This window comes from Rhinatrema bivittatum, chromosome 9, assembly GCF_901001135.1.
Source record: "Rhinatrema bivittatum chromosome 9, aRhiBiv1.1, whole genome shotgun sequence".
NCBI lineage: Eukaryota > Metazoa > Chordata > Amphibia > Gymnophiona > Rhinatrematidae > Rhinatrema > Rhinatrema bivittatum.
The window spans coordinates 42,775,066-42,799,226 of NC_042623.1; the positions used below are offsets into that span (position 1 = coordinate 42,775,066).

At 42.9% G+C, this 24,161-nt stretch overlaps 1 protein-coding gene across 1 annotated transcript in view; it reads right to left on the reverse strand.

Annotated features, from left to right (window-relative positions):
* Window positions 1–24,161, reverse strand: part of RELN (reelin) — a 699,179-nt gene that overhangs the window by 404,130 nt on the left and 270,888 nt on the right. The window contains exons 5-7 of the mRNA XM_029615599.1: window positions 21,749–21,781; window positions 18,726–18,804; window positions 16,042–16,138 (exon numbers count right to left, since the gene is read on the reverse strand). Of these exons, the coding sequence (XP_029471459.1) occupies window positions 16,042–16,138; window positions 18,726–18,804; window positions 21,749–21,781 (209 nt within the window). The remainder of the gene's footprint in view (window positions 1–16,041; window positions 16,139–18,725; window positions 18,805–21,748; window positions 21,782–24,161) is intronic.

Here is a 24,161-nt window from a genome sequence, read left to right on the forward strand (position 1 = left end):
CATGATCTATTACTTGAGGTGTTTTCTTCTTCTTTCAATACTCATTCTTTTCATTAGCCTCCTCCTCCTCTCCTTACTTCTTCCAATATATTGTCTTTCTTACTTTCCCTCTGCTGATCTTCTGCTACAGCCCTCTGGAGGTTCTGGCCTGAATCATGACCTAGCGCTATACCCTCCAGGTTGGGATATCATTTTTTTTCATCTCTGTAGCCTTTATATAAAAGATTAATTGTTTTTACATAATGCACTTCTTGCTAATATGCTTTCTTACAGTTCGAGGCATTTATGATTTTTATTCTGACCACGTATCTAAAATAAAGTTGTTGCAGAGAAGGCAAATCCTGTTCTCTGGTTACATATAAGCTTTCTTCATTGTTCAGGTCACAGATGTAATGCAAAGCCTTGTCTCAAAATTTTCTGTATCACAGAGCAAGGGGTAATGTGATGTTTACTGTTCTCTTGAACCATGGTTCTGTCTCTTGTATCTTATAATTGATTTTGCTCATCTTATCACATCATTAACATTAAGTATATTTAGTACCACCGGCAGCAGGGGATATGAAGTCAACAGCTTTTCAGGCGTTGGAGGTGAAAACACACAGAATATCACTATTACTTCAGTGTCAAAACAATTTGCTAAAATAAGAATATGTAACCGAAATAGGTTTACTTGTTGGTATTAGGAAATGAATACTGTCATCCACAAACAGCAAAAACAAAGGAAATGATTCATCCAGATTTGGGATTTAGAAAAATTTATGGTCAAAAGCTATTCAGCAAGTTTACTGAATAAAAGGTACTGCATAGCTTGCAAAAAAAGTATAAAGCCCCAACATATGGGTTTTTAGAGTAAACTTTGTTCCAAATCACAAAATATATTAACAGCCTCATTAAAATATGCATGAATGATACTATTCCTTTTTAGATATGCAGAGTCACATTTCTGATCACATCAACATTTGAAACTGGGTAGAGAAGGCATACTGACTCATGATGTTATATCGATTATTTAAATACTTGTATGTGTGTGTTCAGCTGCAAGTGAGAAATCAAATATTGTTTGTGGCACATGCTCATATGCCAGAAAGAACTATTGTGTCCATTTTGTGTATGTGCATGTGTATTTATAACCCACTGAATTAAGTGGGTTACAAATGCCATTTTGGAAGAAGACCATTGCAGCCGAACATATAGTGATATCATTTAAGGAAATACAGAGAGTGTGCATTTTATATGCAAACATTTTTTGTTCTAAAACTTTTTTTTGTGGAATTGCAACTAACAAACAAGGGTGGCTGGTGGGTAGTTAATGATTATAATCTATTGACTATTGGGTAATCGGTATGGTACCTTGATTAATGAATATATGAAATTTCCACTGTCCATCTCTCATATATTTCCACAGGTGTTTTTCACTTAAATTCAGTGGGTTAAAAATTTTTTCTACATTGTAAAGTGTTAAACCTACAAGTGGAGATTTATTTCACATTTTTGGTTTGTGGTGCATTTGTAACTGCATGTGCTGTGTATGAGGTGTGAGGGAGGGTTATGAATGAAATCTGTATGCAGTAATTTGTACAGTAAAGACATGGCCACGTGCACATTATGAGTACTCAGTAAGGATGAGTCATGTGCTAATGTAGCTGTGCACTGTCACAGTATTGCCTGGGTCTTCTGATATCTCTGTAGTCCAGGGAAAACCTAGCCAAATAAGGATTTTAAGAAATTGCCATACTAGATCAGAGCGAGGGTCCATCAAGTCCAGCATCCTGTTTCCAAGTTATAAGTACCTGACAGGTAACCAAACATTAAAAATATTTCATGCTACTAATGCTGGTAATAAGCAGTGGCTATTTGCTGAGGGGCCGATTTAAAAAGCCCGGCGCACACACAAATCCTGGGAGATATATGCGGGGCTGGGCTGCGTGCGCCGAGCGCATTTTCCAAGCAGCCCAACCACGCATGTATTTCCTGGTATGCACGAAAGTGCCAGGCTTTTAAAAAGGGGGGGCCAGGAGGGGGTCCAGCCAGGACAGCACCATTAGGTAGCTGGCTGACGCTCGCAACTTACTTCTGTTCGGAGGAGCAGGTAAGTTGTAAAACAAAAAAATGTAGGGTAGGTAGGTGGGGTTCAGGGGTTGGGGAGGAGAGAGGAAAAGGGAGGAAGGATAGGTAGGGGGTTTGGGAAGTTCCCTCTCAGTCCACTCCTTTATTGGAGTGGACTGGGAGGGAATTGGGGAAAGGGCCAATCGCGGCACCGCACATTTAAAACAAATCCCCCACCTTGCGCACGTGTTGGCACCCGAGTGCACCAATATAAAATTGGGCGCGCATGTGCGCGCGAGTAGCCAATTTTATAACATGCGCGCATCGCTGTGATTGTGATATCTACCTGGCTTTTATTTTTATGACTGTTATATTTGTACACATGTGCACACTGTTTTGATTAAGATGAGAGTTGGATTTGTGAAAAAAAGTAAATGGAGTATGCGGGCCAGTCTAATAGCCCAGCAGCAGGTGCTACATGCAACTGTGCAGGAGACTCAGACTGAATTCCAGAACCCCTTCCTGGTCCTGGGGCTATGAATGAGTGGAGACAGTGTCCAGAGCCCCAATGGAGAGAAGTAACCCTGGCTGTCACTCTACTATGACACCTGCTGGCTGGTACAGAGCACACCTGTATCAGGCTTCAAAGAGAACCACAGTTCATGGTCAAGGACTATTATTGTGATAACCAGGCTAAGGAGTAGAGGTTACAAGGACAAAACAGGGGGGAAAACCAATGAAGGCTTACAGTGCCTGACTGCAAACTGGAAAGCAATAAATAGATTTTCTATTTAAATTGTGATAGTGTGACATCATCTGATTGGGCATGAGAGAGAGAGAGAGAAGGAATAAAAACATGAATGTGAGAAAAACTAGATTTCAATTAGGATAAGAGAGATGGTGTGCATGTTTGTAATGAGACTCTAGCCATTAGGGTATACTAAAACATTTTTTAAAAGCAATTCTTCAATCTGTAAGAGGAAATGCAGCACTGGCTCTCTAAAAAATGACTTTTGCATAGGATCTTTTAGACATTGTTTTTAAAATTAGAGGATGTTTATTAAAACTTGTCTAAGGGGTGCTATCTTTTCATTCAGCTAGCTGTCCTATTTTTCATATATGTCTAAATGTTTTAAAAGTGTCAAAATCACTCTCTTGGGAGCTGCAGAACTGTGGCAGCACTCCAGAATGTACTTACACCAGCTTCAAGAAGGAAATATATTTGGATCCGAATGCTGCTAGAGGCAAATTAAAGGTGCATGTAAATGAGACCGAATCTGTTTTTGAAACAGTCTACTGGCAACGTGGAGGACTTCAAATGGAGCATCTGGGGCAGGGGTGGACAACTCCAGTCCTCAAGAACCAAAAACAATCTGGTTTTCAGGATATCCACAATGAATATGCATGAGATAGATTTGCATGCATTGCCTCTGTTGTATGCAAATCAATTTCATGCATATTTATTGAAAACCAGACCTGTTTATGGCTCTTAAGGACCGGAGTTGGCTACCCCTGATCTAGGGTAACATCTTCTCTTCCATACTCCAAAAGTATATTTTCAGGCTAGGACAAAATAGCTACTTTTGTTTTCTCTCACTATGTGATCTTTGAGACAAAAAAAGAATATGGGTACATGGAGCCCATTATGAACATTCTTGGTTTAATATTCTGTAAATTCCAGTACTGCCACTAATTTCTCTTAATTTGTTATAACAAGACCATGAACATTTTTTGTCTGGTCAGAATTTCAACCATGTAAAATAAAGAGGCATCTTTCAGAACAAAGGTGCTTTAGCTTACCTGGACACTCCTGCGATTTAATATCAGAATAGTTGTTTTCCATTAGGAAAGAGTTGGCCAGCTCTGCTGCTCAAGGGCCACAAACAGGTTTTGAGGATATCTACAATGAATATGCATGAGATAGATTTGCAGGCACTCTCTCCACTGCATGCAAATCTATCTCGTGCATATTCATTATGGATATCCTAAAAACCAGGCCTGTTTGTGGCCCCTGAGGTACGGAGATGGTCATTCCTCCATTAGGACAACATGGCTCAATTTGGCTATCTTCTCTCCCTATCTCTGTTTTAGAAGCCTTAGCTTTATTTTACACATTTATATTTATTGGCTAGTTAGAAGAGCCAAGATTAATATTTTATTGTTCTCTTGGACGAAGTGACCCTGTTTTCCCCTTTTTGTGTGTGCAGGACCAGGCTATATGCCTGGTCCACCTTAACTCCCAAGGAGGGACAGAGCTCTGTGGGCGGGACCCTAGGGGAAGGGGAGAGTCCGGGGGGCAGGACCAGCTGGGGCAGGATAAGTGTGTAAGCCCAGCTGGGTTCAGGAGGCCACTGCGTCTCCAGGAGAGGCAGCTCCTGTAAATCTGTTCTGACCAAACCTGTAGGAATGGGAAGTGTACTGCAAAGGCAGGCAGTCATTCTTACTGTTCAAGTTGAAGAGAGAGAAAACTGAGACTGGAAGTGTGGCAGTTGGAAAGGCCAGCAAAGCCACTCCCAGATGCCATTGATGCCCAGAGAAAGGAATGGCCAGAGGAAGGCAGCATGGAGGAACCTGAGAGAGACACTGCCAACAGGCCAGTTGAAGAGGCCAAAGAGGGCATGGAGTCCCCAGCGAGAGGGGCTACAGGGAAACTAGATGGCAGCGCTGCCATGGAGAACCCAGAAGGTGGGGCCATGAAGAGTCTGGAGAAAGGAAGTGTAGGGACCCCAGTGAGAGGGGTTACAGAGAAACCAGATGCAGGTGCTGCTGTAGAGTGCTCAAACAGAGGAGTGGCTGAGAGCCCAGAAGGAGGGATTACAGAGAACCCTGAGAAAGGGACCGTAGAGACCCCAGAAAGAGGAGCCAATGTGTGGCACTGACTAGCAGTCAGCGAGAGCCATGGTGGAGTCACCAAAGGACGCTGATCGTGACAGTGCAGAGGAGGCACAAGTCAGTGCAGAGATGAGTGAATAATACTCACTAGAAGTCCCACAGTCCAAGGAGACCTGCTAAAATGGAAGTGGAACCCAGAGCTACAGATGGATTCAGATAAAAGACTGTGGGTGGACACTGGGATAACCCTAATGTGTGGGGGTGAATATGACCCTAGATCCCCATCCCCAAGCCTAGCTGGTGGAAGGCCAGATGAAGGGGAGTGGGGTGTGTGGTACTTCCCTGGATGGGATCCAGGAGAGAGTAGTAACACTCGGACCAATGGGTCCAAGCTGAAGGGAGGGGGTATGTGACAGAGTGACCCTGTTTTTCCCCTTTTTGTGTGTATAGGACTAGGCTAGATGCCTGGTCCTCCTTAACTCCCCACAGAGGGAGACAGCTCTGTGGGCAGGGGAGAGTCTGGAGGGTGGGACCAGCTGGGGCAGGATAAGAGTGCAAGCCCAGCTGGATTCAGGAGGCCAAGAGCAGTTATTAATTTCTGAGCAGCCTGAAAATACTGCTTTTCTGTACATCCTCTGACTTAATATCGTGGTGATATTAAATCAGAGGAACCAAAAGTAAAAAATAAAAAAAGTGTGCCAGCGGGCCAGGTTAGGGAAACAGACTCAATTTTATGAGCGTCCGTTTTCCAAACCCGGTGACAGCCATCTCTGCTGGGCTTCCGCTGCTAAGGAGGTGCTAGGGGCACGCTATTGTCCCTAGCGATTCCTTTTTTAGCGCAACCCCTCATTTAAAAATGGTATCACGCGCCCAGGAGAGGTGGCTGGGCGCTCGTTAGGAAAGCGGGTGCTAAATACCGAGGGGTAGATTTTAAGACCTGCACGCGGGCAAACATGTGCGCGCACTACCCGGCACGCGCACATGTATGCCCAATTTTATAACTTTGGTGCGCGCAAGTTATAAATCGGGGATCGGTACACACAAGGGGGTGCACACTAGTGCACACTAGTGCACCTTGCACCAACGGGCTTCCCCCGTTCCCCCTAACCTAACCTTCCCACCCCTTCTCCTAACCTTTCCCCCCCTAGCCCTACTCTAACCCCCTCAAAAATTCTTATCAAACTTTGCGCACCGGCAGCCTGCTGGCACGCGATCCTCCAACACAGCGGCAAATGGCCGCTGTGTCGGAGGCCTCTGGCCCCCGCCTTGCCCCTTTTTGCAAAGCCCCGGGACTTAAACACGTCCCGGGGCTTTACGCTCGTCGCCAGGCCTTTATAAAATAGGCCCGGTGCTTAAGGCGATTTACGCGCATAAGAACATAAGAAAATGCCATACTGGGTCAGACCAAGGGTCCATCAAGCCCAGCATCCTGTTTCCAACAGTGGCCAATCCAGGCCATAAGAACCTGGCAAGTACCCAAAAACTAAGTCTATTCCATGTAACCATTGCTAATGGCAGTGGCTATTCTCTAAGTGAACTTAATAGCAGGTAATGGACTTCTCCTCCAAGAACTGATCCAATCCTTTTTTAAACACAGCTATACTAACTGCACTAACCACATTCTCTGGCAACAAATTCCAAAGTTTAATTGTGCGTTGAGTAAAAAAGAACTTTCTCCGATTAGTTTTAAATGTGCCCCATGCTAACTTCATGGAGTGCCCCCTAGTCTTTCTACTATCCGAAAGAGTAAATAACCAATTCACATCTACCCGTTCTAGACCTCTCATGATTTTAAACACCTCTATCATATCCCCCCCTCAGTCGTCTCTTCTCCAAGCTGAAAAGTCCTAACCTCTTAAGTCTTTTCTCATAGGGGAGTTGTTCCATTCCCCTTATCATTTTGGTAGCCCTTCTCTGTACCTTCTCCATCGCAATTATATCTTTTTTGAGATGCGGCAACCAGAATTGTACACAGTATTCAAGGTGCGGTCTCACCATGGAATGATACAGAGGCACTATGACATTTTCCGTTTTATTCACCATTCCTTTTCTAATAATTCCCAACATTCTGTTTGCTTTTTCGACTGCCGCAGCACACTGCACCGACGATTTCAGTGTGTTATCCACTATGACACCTAGATCTCTTTCTTGGGTTGTAGCACCTAATATGGAACCCAACATTGTGTAATTATAGCATGGGTTATTTTTCCCTAAATGCATCACCTTGCACTTATCCACATTAAATTTCATCTGCCCTGAGCGCCCATTTTCCCGCGATACTTCCTGTATCGGCCTGAATGTGAATAAAGTGAAAGTGCTTTTGAAAAGGCTGGAGTCAGTGTGGCTTTCTGCTCCAGCCAAGGTTATTTGCTCGGTCGCCCTCACATTCTCTTTGTTTTCAAAGATCACTTATCAAAATCTTTGAAAGCTTTCTTCATCACGTGTTCTCCGTAAATTAAAAAAAAGAAGAACAGCGCGCTCCTCCATATCCTCCAAGCCAGTGGCTTGCTTCAGCTGCCTGCTACAAAAAAAAAAAAAAAATCTCTCAAGGGTCAGCTCAAATCAAAGGTTTCCAAGTGCGACTACAGTTTGTTCGTATGGTGCTCATTTTGTTTGAGGATATCTTATGGTCACTCTGGGCAGAAGCCCTGTAAAATATCTTCAGTAAATAACTACAGTGAGGCTATACAAATAAATGCTTGGGAGTCAGGCAGCTGGAGGGGGCTTTATATCCAGGTGCTGGCTGCTGGAGTGTGAGAATCCACCCCATTATCCCTCCTTTTATATTAATGAATGGCTGTGAATTGCTTGGCACTGAGGTACTGTATGCCTATTTTGTCTTGGTGTCCTCATGGCTGGCTGAACATAATAACATGACAAACAAGCAGGGAAGAGCTATCATTTGGCAGTTAATGCTGGTTAGATGAAGGATTCTAGTACACTATTCACATGTACTACATACCACAGAGGATTGGGGGAGAGAGAAGGAGATAAGACTTCTAAATGGTTTTCTGTATGTAGCTTTCTACCCCAAACTGGATTTTCCTGAATGTGGCTGCTCTCTTAACGTTTTTGCTTTTGGATTCTTAGCTTCTGCTTATAAAGCATTAATACAGCAACAGTACCAAAACTATATTTGACAAGCTATTTTCAAAGCAAAAAAAAATTATTCTCTGTAAACTTTGGGTTTGTTTCTCCATGCTATAAAAATGTTGGGGGCGCTGGGTAATCAATCATTGCATCACAACTGCTCATATGCGATGTAACGGCCTCATCTGGAACAGAGGGAGAGGCTGCAAGCAGCCAGGGAGGAACGCAACAGAACAGCTGGTGGAGATTCCCAGGCCCCCACCAGCACAAAAAAAACAAACTAAAACAAAAAAAAGGAGGCATTGGCAGCACCAAAGAGAAGGGAGGAGAGATGACCTCGGAGCAAAAGGTGGGAGGGGACAAGGCGAGGGAGGAGTGAGAAGAGAGGAGGGCCAGAATAGATGTTGGAGGGGAGAGAAAAGGGGAGAGTAGATGGAGGAGGGGAGCAGAGGATGAGGGAGATAGTAGATGTTGGAGGGGGAGAGATGGGTAGGGGAGAGTAGAGTGGGTGAAGGGGGTTGGAGGAGGAGATTACTGGGGTGGGGAAGTATGTGAGTGAGGGGAGGGAATGGGAGGGGGTGGAGGAGGTGAAGGAGTGTAGAGGGGAGGGACAGGGGAGAGTGAGGAGGGGAGGGAGGGGGAGAGTGGGGGAGGAAAAGTGTAGGGGGGGATGAGAGTGGGGAGAGAGGGCTGGAGGAGGGAGTAGTGGGAGAGTGAGAGGCACTGATGAAGGGGGCTGAAGGGGGAGAGCAGTGAGCAGGGGAGATTGCAAAGATTTCCCCCCAACAAACTACTCCCCCACTGTCGCCCCTACACATATTCCCTACTTTTCCTCTCCCCCACATGCGCGCATGTGCCACAACTCTCCTTTCCCCCACACATGCATGCACATGCACACACTCCCCTGCGCACACATACACACACACTCTAGCGTGCGCATGACTGCACTAGCCTGCACACACTCATACTCCCCCGCATGCACACACCGCAACCTTCCTCTCCCCCACATGTGCACATGTGCAACAATCCCCCTCTTCCCCGCTCATGCACACATATGCACACACACTCTCCCACGCGCACCCACATTCCCCCCACATGCATGCGCACACACGTATTCCCCTGCACTGGCTTGCACACACGCACACACTCCCCCGTGTGCGCGCACACACACATACTCACACACAGAATTCCCACGTGCAAACACACACCCCCACATACACTTGCACACACACACACACACCCTCCTGAGGGCACATGCACACACAGACCCTGCATACATACACTCCCCTGTGTACACATGCATGCACATAAAACCTTATACCACCAACTCCCCAGACAAACTCAGCCCCCATCTGCTCTCCATGTCCCCACTCTGCACACACATACATAAGAGTGAAAGGAGTTGGGGGAGGAGAGTGTTCTGCCTCACCCAACTAATCTCCCTCCCCAATATACAGCTCCCACCCCACCCACATGCACATACTCAGGAAAAGGAGTGGAACAAGAGAGAAAGTGGATAGTGAAAAGGGAGAAGTGGAGGAGAACAAGGGAGAAGTACGCAACCTCATCCACTCAACCCATTTATACACCTCATCACACTCCTCAGTTTCTCCTCTACAGCTCCCCACTCAAACACACACACACACACACACACTCATCTCCCCCTTTCCCTGCCAATTCATCCCCTTCCCCCCACACACATACATGAGGGAAGAGGGGTGAAGGGAGAGTAGGAACAGGGGAAAGTGAAGAATGTGAGAGGGAGCATATGCACACACACACACACACACACAGCTCACCTTTGATATGCACACCTCCCAATTCACCCCTGATACCACTCACACCAGCCTCTGATATCACACACACAAACACACACACAGGAGGTGAAGGAAGAAATCAAGATTGCAAGAGGGAAAGAATACATCCTTCAACACACAACCATCTGTCTCGCCTCCCCACAACACATACACACCCCTCTCTATTGCACACATGCACATGGGAGAGGAAGGGGAACGGGTTAGGGGGAAAAGTGGAGAGTGCCGTGGGAGAGAGGGAGAAAGATTACACACTTGCACCCTCAAACTGGCATGGGGAAGGAGAGGGAGAGAGGGTGGGCAGAAAATGGGGGTAGGTTCCCTTCCAATACACACACACACCCCCCTCTCTTAATACCACTTACACATCCCCCACTTACATCCACAACACACACACTCCATCCCCACACAGGCGGGGAGGAGAGGGGTAGTGGGAGAACATGGAGAGTGCAAGAATGAAAAAGTGCACATGCACCCCCCACTCAGACCACACGGCAACCCAATAACACCTACCACCTACACCACTGTATACATACAGTCACTCTCCTCCTCCCCTTTCACACACCCTTTGTAAGCTTTCTGACCCACACCCTTCCCTACGCCTTCCCACTGAGTGCCCCGGCCACACACACACATTCCTTCACCCCCAACAGAGCAAGTACAAAATACCAATAATATATACACATTTTTTGATGCAATTGCCACTCTCTCTTTTTTTGGGCAATCCCTTAACAGTCAAGGGGGGGAAAAAGGAGGAAGGAAGCCGAGAATTCTCTATCTCTTGCCCCGCCCTTCCTTTCATTAAAGTCACTTTCCTCACCCTGCCATTCCTTGCACTTTCCACCTAGGAGTCTAGAGTGGAGAGTCCATTGGCGGGGTTTGGAAGTGAAGTGAGCAGGGGCACAGCCCCTAGTATTATATATATTTTTTCTAGTAATATCTTATCGTATGTATGCATTTGATCAGTCTTTTTTTTCTGTTAAGATTGCTATAGCATCAGGAATATTTTCTTGCTAAAGAGTAGCATTTGATAAAGCTAGACTTTTAGGTAATATTTTAATTTAGATTCAATTAAATCTGTTTTGTGAGCTGTACCCTGAGCAGGAAACTCTTCAATTTATCAATGTTCTGAGACTCATATCTTCAATAAATCACACTAATCTATCACCAAAGAGGCAGTCATGCAGCATTTAATTAGATTATATTACTGAGAATAAATTGGCCTGCACTTTTTGACAACTAAATCTTCCAATAATTGCTCTAACATTCAATATCTACACATATTTCTTAACATTTTTAAAGTTTTTGTTCAACAATGGAGCATGATTAAAGATATAAATTTTTGATATAGTTTATTATTAAAATGATGTAATCACTGAATGCCTGCAAAACTACTCATCTTTATGTTTTAAAGGGGTAATTTTGTAATACTGTGCATAAGTCAACCGTCAAATACGTGCGCACATTATACCAATTTTCAACACAGTCTTACACAAATAAGTATGCTTTGAAAATAATTTCACCAAATTTATCGCACACACTTACCCCTGCTAAATTATATGAAGAATTTTTTGGAGACGATTAATGTGCATGCTTTTTAAAATCCAAAAAACACGTGCGTAAGTCAATACTGCTCCCCAACCTCACCCCTCTGGTCATGTGAACACAACATATGTACATAAGTTTACAGCTGAGCAATTTTGTAAAAGGCCATTTTTGTGCATAAAACACCGTTTTACCTACAGAAGTCTCTTTGAAAATTACTCTCAGGGAGGATAACTTTCAAGAGCATTCCTGCATGTAACAAGTGTTTTACCTGCAGAAATGTCTATTTTTAAATTGCTCATCCATTTTCTAGATAAACTTATGCTCGTGTGTCCTGACTGAAGGCATTTGTGGGGGCAGAGTTGGGGAAAGGTTTGCATTTATGCACATGTTTTAATTTTCAAACTTACAGGTGTAACTGTAGGTGCACCTACTTTTGTGTGTATGTGCTAACTTCTGTACACTATTGAAAAATTGAATAAATACAGGAGCTACTGTTCTTCCATCTAATATATTTAATCACCAAAAAAAGGAAAAACCAAAACAACTATTTTCTATATGCTCACATAACCCCAAAACTCATTGAAAGCTTTATGTATAATTTTTTTTTTAGTAAATTGACCGTATCGGCAAGCCTGGCGACGCGCAACCCCACAGTTTTTAAAGGGAGCCGTCCGGACTTCTCATCATGTACGGTCAAATGCAGTTAAACCAAATTTCTAAATAATGTTCAATTTTTATAATTTTGCTTTTTTTAAGACATTTTTAATTTTTAAATTATCCTGTGGGCAAAGAAGAGTCAGCTCGACACCCGGCCGATGTTTCGCTTCTGCTTCTTCAGGAGCTTACAAACTTGAACCTCTCCCGCCAATTTTTAAAGGGACTCTGCTTCTTCAGGAGCTTGCATACTTAATTCTTGCCCGTCAAAATTTTTAAAGCGATCTCTTCTCATAATCATTTACTGCCCAATGACGGGCAAGAATTAAGTATGCAAGCTCCTGAAGAAGCAGAGTCCCTTTAAAAATTGGCGGGAGAGGTTCAAGTTTGTAAGCTCCTGAAGAAGCAGAAGCGAAACATCGGCTGGGTGTCGAACTGACTATTCTTTCCCCCCCCCCCCCCACACACACTTAGTGCCATTGTAATGAAACATAATGCGGTCTTAGTGACACGCTTTTCTCGGTCTCAGCGTCATGGCTGCAGCCTTCCTCATTGCTCCCTACGTTAACGCTTTTCTCCATTATCTGTATCAAGACTTTCGGGCGCTGCTCTAACAAACCTGTCAGAGACCCGCTACAGTGTCATCCCCTCCCTTTCCCCCGGCTCCTACACGGAAAGCAGCAGTTATGACAGGATGACGACAAGAAATGTGACAACAAGAAAAACTCAGGGAAAGGAAATTTCCCGAGGGGAAGTAGAAGCAGAAGGACTAAGAAAGCTATGAAACTTGCAAGGTGGCTGAGTTTAAAAGGAGGTTTGGATAAGTTCCTTGAGGAAAAATTCATAAAACATTATTAGCCAGGTAGACTAAAGAAAGCTGTTATCCCTTGGCGTAAATAACATGGAGCCCGATATCCAGCTCTGGCAGGTAAGTAACTTAGTCGGATATGACTTATCCAGCTTATCATAGCATCTCCCACACACAAAGCCGGACACACATTAGACCTGATGTTTATCAACTCTGACGTCCTTTCCACCCACCACCCCACTTGCACCCCAGTCCCCTGGTCTGACTATCACCTAATAGAAAGCCTTCTGTCCATCAACATCCCCCCCCACCTGCAACAATACCCACTGCACTACCATAATATCTAGAAAATCTTGCCCCAGTGACGATCTAGCAAACGCACTATCCTCCTCCTTATCCAGTCTAACCTGCTCTGATCCCGACACAGCTCTAGCATCCTGGAAGAACCTTACAGGAGACATCGCTGATAGACTTTGCCCAGTCTCCAAGCAAGTCATAAGAGCCACCTCAAAACCCACAAAGCCATGGTACACACCAGAACTTAAAACCCTAAAAAATACTCTCAGGCAAAAGGAGAGACAATGGCGTAGGGACCTGACCCCCCAACACGCCTCCATCTACAAAACAGCTCTACACAGCTACAGACTCTCCACCCAACAACACAAGCATGACTTTTTCGCCAAAAAAATCCACGACTATAGATACAACCCCAAAGTGCTCTTCTCCTTTGTTTCAAGTCTTACCACTCCTATCCCTCCCACCATTCCAGACTCTGATGCATCATCCAAATGTGAAGAACTGGCCAACTACTTCCACAGCAAAATCACAACTCTCCTTCAGAGATTCCCCCCCTCTTCTAACAGCCCCCCCCTCACCCCACCTGCCCTCCCCACACCTGCCCAACCCACAATGACCATCCTCGACTCTACCTCCACCAAAGAAGTCGAAAACATCCTCAAAAAACTCAAACCCTCCACTCATCCCAATGACACCATTCCCTCCAAAGCCTTACTTGCCATCCCCAACACCATAGTTAGAGCTATAACAGACATCATCAACTGCTCACTCGCCCATGGGTCTGTCCCAGACATACTCAAACACGCCGTAGTCAAACCCCTCCTTAAGAAACCCTCCCTTGACCCAAAAGACCCCTCCAACTTCCGCCCAATCTCCAACCTCCCTTTCATTGCCAAGCTGATGGAAAGAGTTGTTAACTCACAACTTATGGACTATCTTGAAAATCATGCGATCCTCCATGCATCTCAATTTGGTTTCCGCAAACACTTCAATACTGAATCGCTACTCCTCTCCCTATCAGACCACCTCCTCAGAGGTATGGGCCAAGGCCACAGCTACCTCCTCGCCCTCCTCGATATTTCGGCAGCTTTTGACACTATTAGCCACCAGCACCTACTAACACGCCTAGAAAGCATCGGCATTTCAGGCCTTGCCTTGGCCTGGTTCAAATCCTACCTCTCAAACAGAAAATTCTCCGTTCAAATTGGTAATTCCACATCCGCCCCACAGCCTTTATAACAAGGAGTCCCCCAACGTTCATCACTCTCCTCCACCCTCTTAAACGTCTACCTCAACCCCCTCTGCCAACTCCTCTCTGATCTCAAACTTAAGTTCTTTCTCTACGCTGATGATGTCCAGATCATCATCTCTATACACAACTCCATTTCTGACGCCCTAGAGCACTGGGAAAACTGCCTCACAGCTATCAACGCCCTGCTCACCAACCTCCATCTTGCCCTCAATACGAACAAAACGGAACTCCTGCTTATCTCCCCCCACTCTTCCCCCTCACCCCTACTGTCCAACACCCCCAAACCCAACCCCCTTTCAGCGCAACCATTTGTGAGGGATCTTGGAGTTCTCATTGATCACCAATTAAGCATGAAGAACTATGTCAACTCTATACTCAAATCTGGCTTCTTCAAACTCAACTATTTAAAAAACTTAGACCCCTCTTACACACCCAAGACTTCCGCACAGTAATCCAAGCCACCATCTCTTCCAAACTTGATTACTGTAATGCTCTCCTCCTAGGGCTCCCATACTCCACGATAAAACCACTGCAAATGTTACAAAACGACACTGCAAGACTCATCGCAAATTCCCGCAAACTTGATCACATCACTCCCATCCTCAGAGACCTACACTGGCTCCCCATCCCCTCCCGCATTCACTATAAAACCTTGACCATAGTGCATAAAGCCATTCACGTCCACAACTCTAAATGTTAGACCTTCCTTTCTCTGCTCCCCAGTGTACCCGCCCTACCAGAACTGCCAACAAAGGTACCATTCTCGTGCCCTCACTGAAAATAGCCCACCTCTCTTTTGTACGTGACCATGCCCTCTCGATTGCTGATCCCACCCTTTGGAACACCCTGCCACCCAACCTGTGCCTCGAACCCTGTGTGAGCAAATTCAAAAAGAAATTTAAAACTTTTCTATTCAAACAAGCCTATCCAGAATAGACTTTACCACATGATGTTCACTACATGGTGGTATATGCATTCCTCATATTGAGGTACCAGTTGTTTTTGTTTATCTTTTCTTCATAACTGTTCCTTGTTACCCCCTCCCAGTTCATTGTTCCCCTGTTATCATGTAATTTCCAAGCTTTTTGTGTGTAATGTAAACCAATATATTGTCCACAACTAATACCGGTATATAAAAATTTCTAAATAACTAACTAACTAAATAAATAAATAAATAAATTAAGTTATAAGGGATATTCAGCGGCATGGCTATGCCGCTGAATATTCCTGGTCAAGACACTTCTTAGCCGGATAAGTTAAATCTGGATAAGTTAGATTAGCTCTATGGCTGATCTAACATCAGATTAACTCAACCAGATAAGAATGAATATCACTATTTATCTGGTTAAGTTATATGTAGCACCGTCCAGATCTGCCCACTGCCTGCACACAAAATGGCCAGCTAAAATATAGCTGGATACGTGACTTATCTGGCTATCCAGCGTTAAACGCACTTTCAGTATCGGGCCCAAGAAATAGATCTACATTTTGGGATCTGCTGAGTTCTTCCTAGTAACCCGGATTGGCCACTGTCAGAGACAGGTTGCTGCTAGGCTTGATGGACCTTGGTCTGACCCAATATGGTATTTCTTATGTTATCTTATATAAAGAAAGCTATCTTTCAGTAATCTACAGATAAGATCTTAATTCTAAAAACTAAGTATCCCATGACCCTTACAAGTTTTAAAATATCAACTTACCAGTTCTCTTGGGCCATATGGTTCACAGAAAGTGACAGCACTGCCATGCATAATTACACCACACTGCTCTCCAACCTCACAGTTATTGCATTCAAACCTGCAAAAGGACAAAAAGGAAATGTTTGAATTGAAGTCCTGAAAAGCATAACAAGTAGTATGTAGTTAAGGCATTCTCACTAAGTATTATTTGGATGCCTCAGAGTCCCTGTGGCTCAGCTGTAGGATCCCCTGGTCTTGAACACCCAAGGTTATGAGTTCAATTTCTGCATATAGATTTAATGCTAAAAAATGCAGAGTCATACAGTTGGGCTGTAAAAAACTGAGGAGCAGTATCTTATTAGGGGTGAAATTCTTCCAAGCATAAAAGAAGAATATGATCTGGGAGTGAATGTATCTGATGATCTTAAGGTGACCAACCAGCTGGATAAAGCCATAGCATAAGCCAGAAAGATGCTTGGGTGCATAGGAGAGGAAGGGTCAACAGAAAAAAGAGGTGATGCTGCAACTGTATAAGTCTCTGGTGAGACCTCATTTGGAATAATGTTGTTATGATATTGAGGTGTTTGGTGGTTTCTTAGGGGCAACAGTGATAGTGACTCCCACAAGGAGGAGCGTGAGTTTTCGACCTGACAGTCGCCGGCCCATTTTTAATTTTTTTTTCCTTTTTTTTACCCTTCAGGACCTCCAACTTAATATCGCCATGATATTAAGTTGGAGGGTGCACAGAAAAGCAGTTTTTACTGCTTTTCTGTGCACTTTCCCGGTGCCGGCAAAAACTAGCGCCTACCTTTGGGTAGGCGCTAATTTCTTACAGTAAAATGTGCAGCTTGGCTGCACATTTTACTACCTATGTGAAGTGCACTTCACTACCTATGTGAAGTGCAAATTACAGTAACTTTTTGAGAGAGAGAGAGAGAGAGAGATACCTAATAGGGCCATCAACATGCATTTGCATGTTGAGGGGGCTATTAGGTTCCGTGGGTTGGACGTGCGTTTTCCGCCCCTTACTGAATAAGGGGTAAGGGAAAACGCGTGTCCAAGGGCAGGTTACTGTATCGGCCTGTTATTCATTAAGACTACTGCCACCCCAGCAAGTTACCCTCAGTTACCCCCATAAACCTTTTTCTTCATTTCCATCCTCTAGCCAATAGTGATCCACAGTGTTTATCCCATGCCACTGTTTTCATCTTCACCTCTTCCTCTGGAAGAGCATTCCAGGCCACCCTCTTTGTGAAGAAATATTTCCTGATCTTGGTTCTGAGTCATCCTCCCTGGAGTTTCATTTCATGACCTCTAGTTCTATTGATTTCTAAGTTCTATTGATTTCTTTCCAACGGAAAAGGTTTGACAATTGTGCATCATTAAAACCTTTCAGATATCTGAAGGTCTGTATCATATCTCCTCTTATCCAGTTAAGTTAGATCAGCCATACAACTGTCTAACTTAGGCCTCGATTTATCAAAATGCACTAAATATTGCATGTGATGTGCTTTATGGTAATAGGCAGTTTATCACTAATACCTATGTGAAGTGCAAATTACAGTAACAGAGAGAGAGAGAGACCAGCCATAATGTCCTCACACTAGATAGGTATTTATATCTCTATGGGAGGCCCACCTAGTAACTCGAGGTGAGGTTTAGGTATTAGTGTAGGGGTTAGGGGCCACTTTGACATTCAAAGTGAGACATACGAACAGAACAGTGCTCTCTTGTGAAGATTTGATGACCTTCAGAGTGAGGAAACTCACCCAAAGATGAGATTTGTGCAATGTTCTCTCAACCTAGCTTGATGTTACCCTGGTAGAGAGTCCATCAAGCTAGGTTGAGAGAACATTGCACAAATCATTGCATGCAAAAACACCATATAGCACTTTGATAAATGACCCCCTTAGCCAGATATAACTAATCCGGCTAAGCAGCAATTTGTGCATGGATATTCAGCAGCCACTGAATATCCCTTGTAACTTAGCCGGATACAGCTGAATATCGAGCCCGTTCTACAGCCTTGTGTTTAGCTCCATATGGCAGGGCAAATGGAGGTTCTATATCTAGCTACTTTCTAGTGATTAGTACAGCAAGCCACGGTTCAAATCCCACTGCCACTCCTTATGACCCTGGGCCTCAGGGTCCCTCCATTGCCTCATGAAGAAAACTTAGATTAGAAGCTCTCTTGGGATAAGGAAATACTGAAATGTAATTCGCCTTGAGTGCCAGAAGTTGGAAAATAAATAAAGATGTCACTGAGGCAGGGGGATTATGTTGTCTTTCCATGGGAGAACACAGCAGTTTGATATGACTTTGGGTCTCTTATCAGAAATCTGCAGGAGTTGAAAATTGTCTGGGTTTTTTGGGAGAGGGAGGGTAGGGGATGGTAGATCCTGTTATCGTCTTCATCATCTTTTCCAGCAGATCAATTAACAGAAAGACAGGAAGAGCAGCCCTGGAGAATGGAGATGTGTCATTTTTCCTGCTGGCCAGTGAAGGGGGAGAGCAACAAAGAGAATGTAACAGAGGAAGTGGGTGGGAGAAATACATAACAGGGGAAACTCCTAAATGACTGGAGCAAAGATATAAGCCTTGCCTTTAATAGCAATCAGTGAAATCGCTACACCTATACATATTGTGGCTAATGTTTAAAATACTCTATCAAACAAATTCAAGTGAAACACAGTTCTCTAACTTACCAGATATTTGGATTTAGTTCCTGCTGTTGGTAAGAGTCAAAATCATCTCTGAGAATAATGCTGTCACTGTGAATTTCCGCTTGGAAAAGAAACAAAAGTGATTTGTGTGAATACTCTTGTTACAGCAGTGCTCGAAGCAATGTATTTCCCTTACCAGAAATAAATGAAAACTACACCCAGGCTGAGTATAAGCACTTTAGTAAGACAGCACATATCAACAGGGCTGGATTTGCCATTTGGCAAATTAAGCACCTGCTTAGGGGTGCCTTCTGTCCAGATGGTGGAAACGTGCCTTTAAGGGGGCGGGTCTGAGGGGAGATAGGGTTGCCAGGAGTAAGGAGGCGGTGCTGCCTAATGGTTGCATCACATCTTCAGAGGCCTCTCCCCTCCCTTTTTTCCCCTAACCCTGTAGCTTCTGAGAGGCACCCCCAAGTTTTTTGTGCCTAGAGGCATATGAGAAGAAATCCAGCCGTACATCTGTTTTTAAACAAATCAAATCTTTACATGCCAGACCTCTTTTTACATATGTTATTCAGCCTAGATTGACAATTTAACATGGAAGTCACAGCTACCAGAAAGAACACACATACGCGCGCGCACACACACACACACTAGTAAGGACCATCATATTGAGTAATGTTACATTGCATTGTGCTGAAATAATGCAGTCACAAGATATAATGAAGGGTATTTCTAGCACTGGAAGTATAAACTGTGAGTAGTTTACATTTCTAACGCAGCTTATGACAGAATCTACGTTGGACCTTGCCGGGAGAGAGTAAGTTCATATCCTGCTCAAAGCAGAGATTTTTAGGGTTCGAGGGGATGGGGGCATGGTCTGGGGTGGGTAGGGGGTGCAGCCCTGAACATTGAGACTGAGGGGAGGAGGGGAGGGAAAAGTCCCGGCGGCCATATTTAAAATAATGCAAGATCTGGCGAAGGGAGTGGGAGGGCCACGGGCCACAGAACACTGCCTTTACATTTAAAAGCGGATTAGGGGGTGCAGAGCCCAGCAAGGTTTCTATACAAGTTGGTAGGGGAAAGTAAAAGCGCTACTTAACCAGATATTTTCTGCTGATATCCAGTTAAATAGGAAGTTATCAGGCCAAAATTGGCTGGACACTTTTAGACCTGCTGCAAAGCAGGTCTAAAAGTGTCCAGCTAACCTAACCGGTTATAATTAAAAATCATCTAAGTTAGAAGAATAACTAAACTCCTCCCCAAAATACCCCTGGAACACCTCTTTTTCTATGTGGCTAGATTTTAACAGGATAAGGGGCTGAATATACAAAATCTTGCCATTTAGATGGATAACTTTTGAGTTAACTGTTTAAATGGCTTTGAATATTGACCTCTATGTATAGAAGCAATGCATGCTGCTATAATATTTTTAAATATTGCAAAATAGTCAGAAAAGGTCTCTATTTTAGTGGTCTATGGCTTCAGGAAGATTGGATAGTTATCATAATGCTCAGAAAATTTGTAGGGATTGAATTAATCTATTACTTGTTTGCACTCTAGAAATTGGATTTATTAGTTTTCTTCATCCCTATTTTCTGGAAATTACTGGAAATTTTAATTGTATGTACAATTATAAAAGATAAACAGGATAAAATGCCATCTCATTTTTTTGGAGGAATGCCAGATGGCATGAAAGAAGCTTTCATCAAACAGCATGAGCTCATTTTCCTGGAATTCTTCATCAGTGCGTACACAGAGGCGTGCCTCCACAGTGGCCCACCCGAGCACGTATTATATTATCTGAGTCCAGATTATCCCTGAAGTTTTACAAGCTCCTTCTGTAATCAGCAGACACCCAGTCAATGTCAGATTACATAGTTTTAGAGCAAAATGCAGAGCAGCTGCATGCCATGACCTTTTCTGACCTGCCAGGAATCATTGTGCTGCTGTGTCAACTGGCGATTCCACAGTATCTGGTTCACAATGCCTTTTTGAAAATGGAAAATAGGCAACTTTTGCCACTGTTGCCCTATTTATAATGTTCAGAGGTTTTTACTTTTTTTTCCTTCTTTAGCTTTGCTGCAAGGGACATTAACTTTATTCCTAAGAAATTCACCTCTTTTGTGGTATGAATCATGTTTATAGTTTATAAAATAATATACAAATTTTACATTTTCCTAATTTCTTTTGCACTCTTTAAATGTATACAAATACAATTTTAAAAAACCCAACAATTATCAAACATGACTAAGTGAAAGTTAATATTCCTCACGCTATTTATTGAACAGATAGAGCAGAGATTATATTTATTTTCTTAGGAGTAATTTTGTAACAGCCTGTGTAAGAAAGCTGGCAAAAACGCACAAGTGGACTTGCATGCATATGCTACCAAAATTACCCACACACAGCTATACCAGTTAACATATCCACAGAAATGTTTCAGAAAAGTTAAACCGCATACTTTTGAAAATCAAAATATATGCATATAAATCCAAGCCCATCCCTGACTTCATCCCTGGGAACACCTCCATTCAGTTCAAATATACCAGTATGTCAGGAAGGGGGACAAAATTTTAGAAAAAGCCATTTCTGCAGGTAAAAAACCATTTTACTCGCAAAAATGCTTTTGAAAATTAGAGGGTATCTCCTATAGGCATGTAAGTTTAGCAGAACTGAGTGGAGGCATTCCTAGGGAAGGTGACAGAGTTGGAGAAGAGGTTTGGACTTATGCACATACTTTTGCAATTTTCAAAAGTATGCGTGTAAAGTTTTCTCAAAACATTTTCATGCTTATACAGTAGTAGCAGATGTAATTGTGTGCAAGTAAATTTGGTAGGATAATGTTCACAATCATGCATGTATGCATGTATGTCCCTACTGAAAATCTGTGATAAGCTACATGCATATTTACCGCCTAGTTTAGATAGGCTGTTATAAAATTACCCCCTTGAAGTGCAACATTTTACTGTTTTATTTCATTTTATAGATCAGATGTAAAAAGTTCAATATACAGAAATTTTGTACCAAATTTGCAAATAATATAAGCTATCTGCTATACATACCTAAATGAGGGTGCATAGGAGCTTCCGTGGGAGCTGGAAAGAAAAGAGATGCGTATAATCATTCTTGCATTATCTATTTCTGTGTGTCACAAATATCACAAGGTTTTTAGATTATTTCTCTAGTCTGATCCAATGGATAACTCACCAGTGCACACTAGCCTCATAAGCTGCAACCAATTAGTCCATCCTGACTCATTTTTATTTACCGTATTTGGATTTAGGTCACACCTTATTCATTGCTGGTTAAAAGAGAGTTGCGTTCAGATACAGGAGGTATTTCCCTGTACCGGAAGACTTACAATCTAAGAGGCCTATTTATTAAAGATTTTCTCCCATGTTGTGTCAATAGGAAATATGTTGCTTAGTAAGTAGGACCCTAAGTTTGCACAGTGGCTTGCTCCTGATCACAAGGAGCATCGGTGGGATTTGAACCGTGGCTTTGCCAGATCACAGTGTGCCGTGCTAGACACTAGGCTACTTCTTCACTCCTCATACAAATGTACTAATATAGCAATTACAATATTAAACTCGCGATAGAATTTCTTTGAGAAACACATCTGCAGTTCCCCAAATCCTCTGATCAGCCTCACAAAATACTTCACACCAAATCCGACCCGCCCAAGCCTGGTTAATGACAAAAATGACATCACAGAGCAGGGACGTATCCATTCCAACTCTGTCTGCACTCAGCTGTGAAGTGATTCTGAAGATGGCTGATCAACCAATTCCCATCACAGTAAGCTTAACAGTCCTCTGTCCTGCAATTAAAACAGGGTAGCGGTTACCATTGCCATATGCACATCTGAAACTTTAGAGTTAAAAGTAATATATATATCTATTTTACTCCTTTTTCTTTTATTGTAATACTTTTATGTATGAATTTAGGAATTGAAACTGGATTAGAAGTTTTTATGCAAATGTTGTAAACTGTTATGATGGAACCCACCGAATGACTGTATATAAAAAAATTTTGTAAATAAATAAATAAACCATGTAGGGAAAAAAAAAAGTAGAATCAAACGCAGCAAGAATGACCTTGTACCTTTTCCATCTCCAAGAGCACAAGTTACCAGTATGTCATATTTTGTTTAGATCTGTGTTATTAATTTGAAATCTGCATTTTTTTTGGGGGGGGGGGGAGAGGAGCTCAGGTTTTTGATGTACGTTTAGCTCTGAGCAGTTAGATGAAGCAAACATAGGACTTGGTGCACCATAGGCTAAGGAGAGTTGTATTTTTTTTTTTTTTAGCAGATACTTATTTATAAAGTTGCATGAAGCATTAAACATGGGAGGAATCCCTCCACCCACGCTATCTGTTGTAACTTTTTGGGACTGGCCAGCAGGCTGTTGTTGCAGCAAACCTTTAGGAAACTCGATGCTATCCTCTTTTCCACTGGTTCTCAATCATTTTCCCATCGTGACACATCTTATGGACAACGCTCACGTGTGTGACACACTGCTCATTACAATCCACGGCAGAAATTTCAAAAAAAGCATAAGTATTATTTTATTACTTGCATTGTTAGGAATGACACAGGGGAAAGGTAAGAGTACTCTCTCTAAACAGAAATAACATAAATAATAAACCTCCCCATACCAGAATAGCCCTAACTGCCAGCACTCAAACAGTAAGAACCCTACCTAAGAAAGGCAAAACTGCAAATATTACACCAGGCCTTAAAACACCAATACACCTCCTATTAGAAACAGAACAAAAAAGATAGCTGTAGATCCCTGCACAGAAATTACATACCAGCAGAATACCTCACCTCAGTCACACATGCAGAACACAAACAGACTCTCATCTAACAAAGAATAAAGTATAAATAGAAACATACAGACAAAAAATGAACTGGAAACCACAACAAGCCAAAGACTCTGAATTCAGTGCAACAATGGAAAAATAGAAACATCACCAGTCCTCATAAAACAAATCAAAAAATATAAAATCAATAGTAGTAAAAAATACTAACAAAAAGAACAAATTATTTCAAAACAGCTGATGAATGGAAGATCAATAATTAAAACTCATCTAAAACATTTCCAGGCATCAATAAAATATTTCAAAACCGCAGACACAAAGACTTAAACTATTAAACTAATAAGGATTTTAAAAATCCTCTGCTTTCCATACCTGGGAATGTTTAATTTCCAGGTGCCCTGAGATTGTCGTGAATTAGCAAGAGGCGAGGAAGTGGGTTTTTACTTGAAACTTTCTCTTCTCTCTCAAACACACATACACCCATCCTCTCTCAATTACATACAAGTTCAAAATCACATACACACACATGCTATCTCTCTCTCAGTTCTACACGGGCTTTCAAGTCATACACACGCTCTCTCTCACACATACAGGCTCTCAATCACACCCTTACACACATTCTCTCATTTACAAACACAATCTCTCAATCAC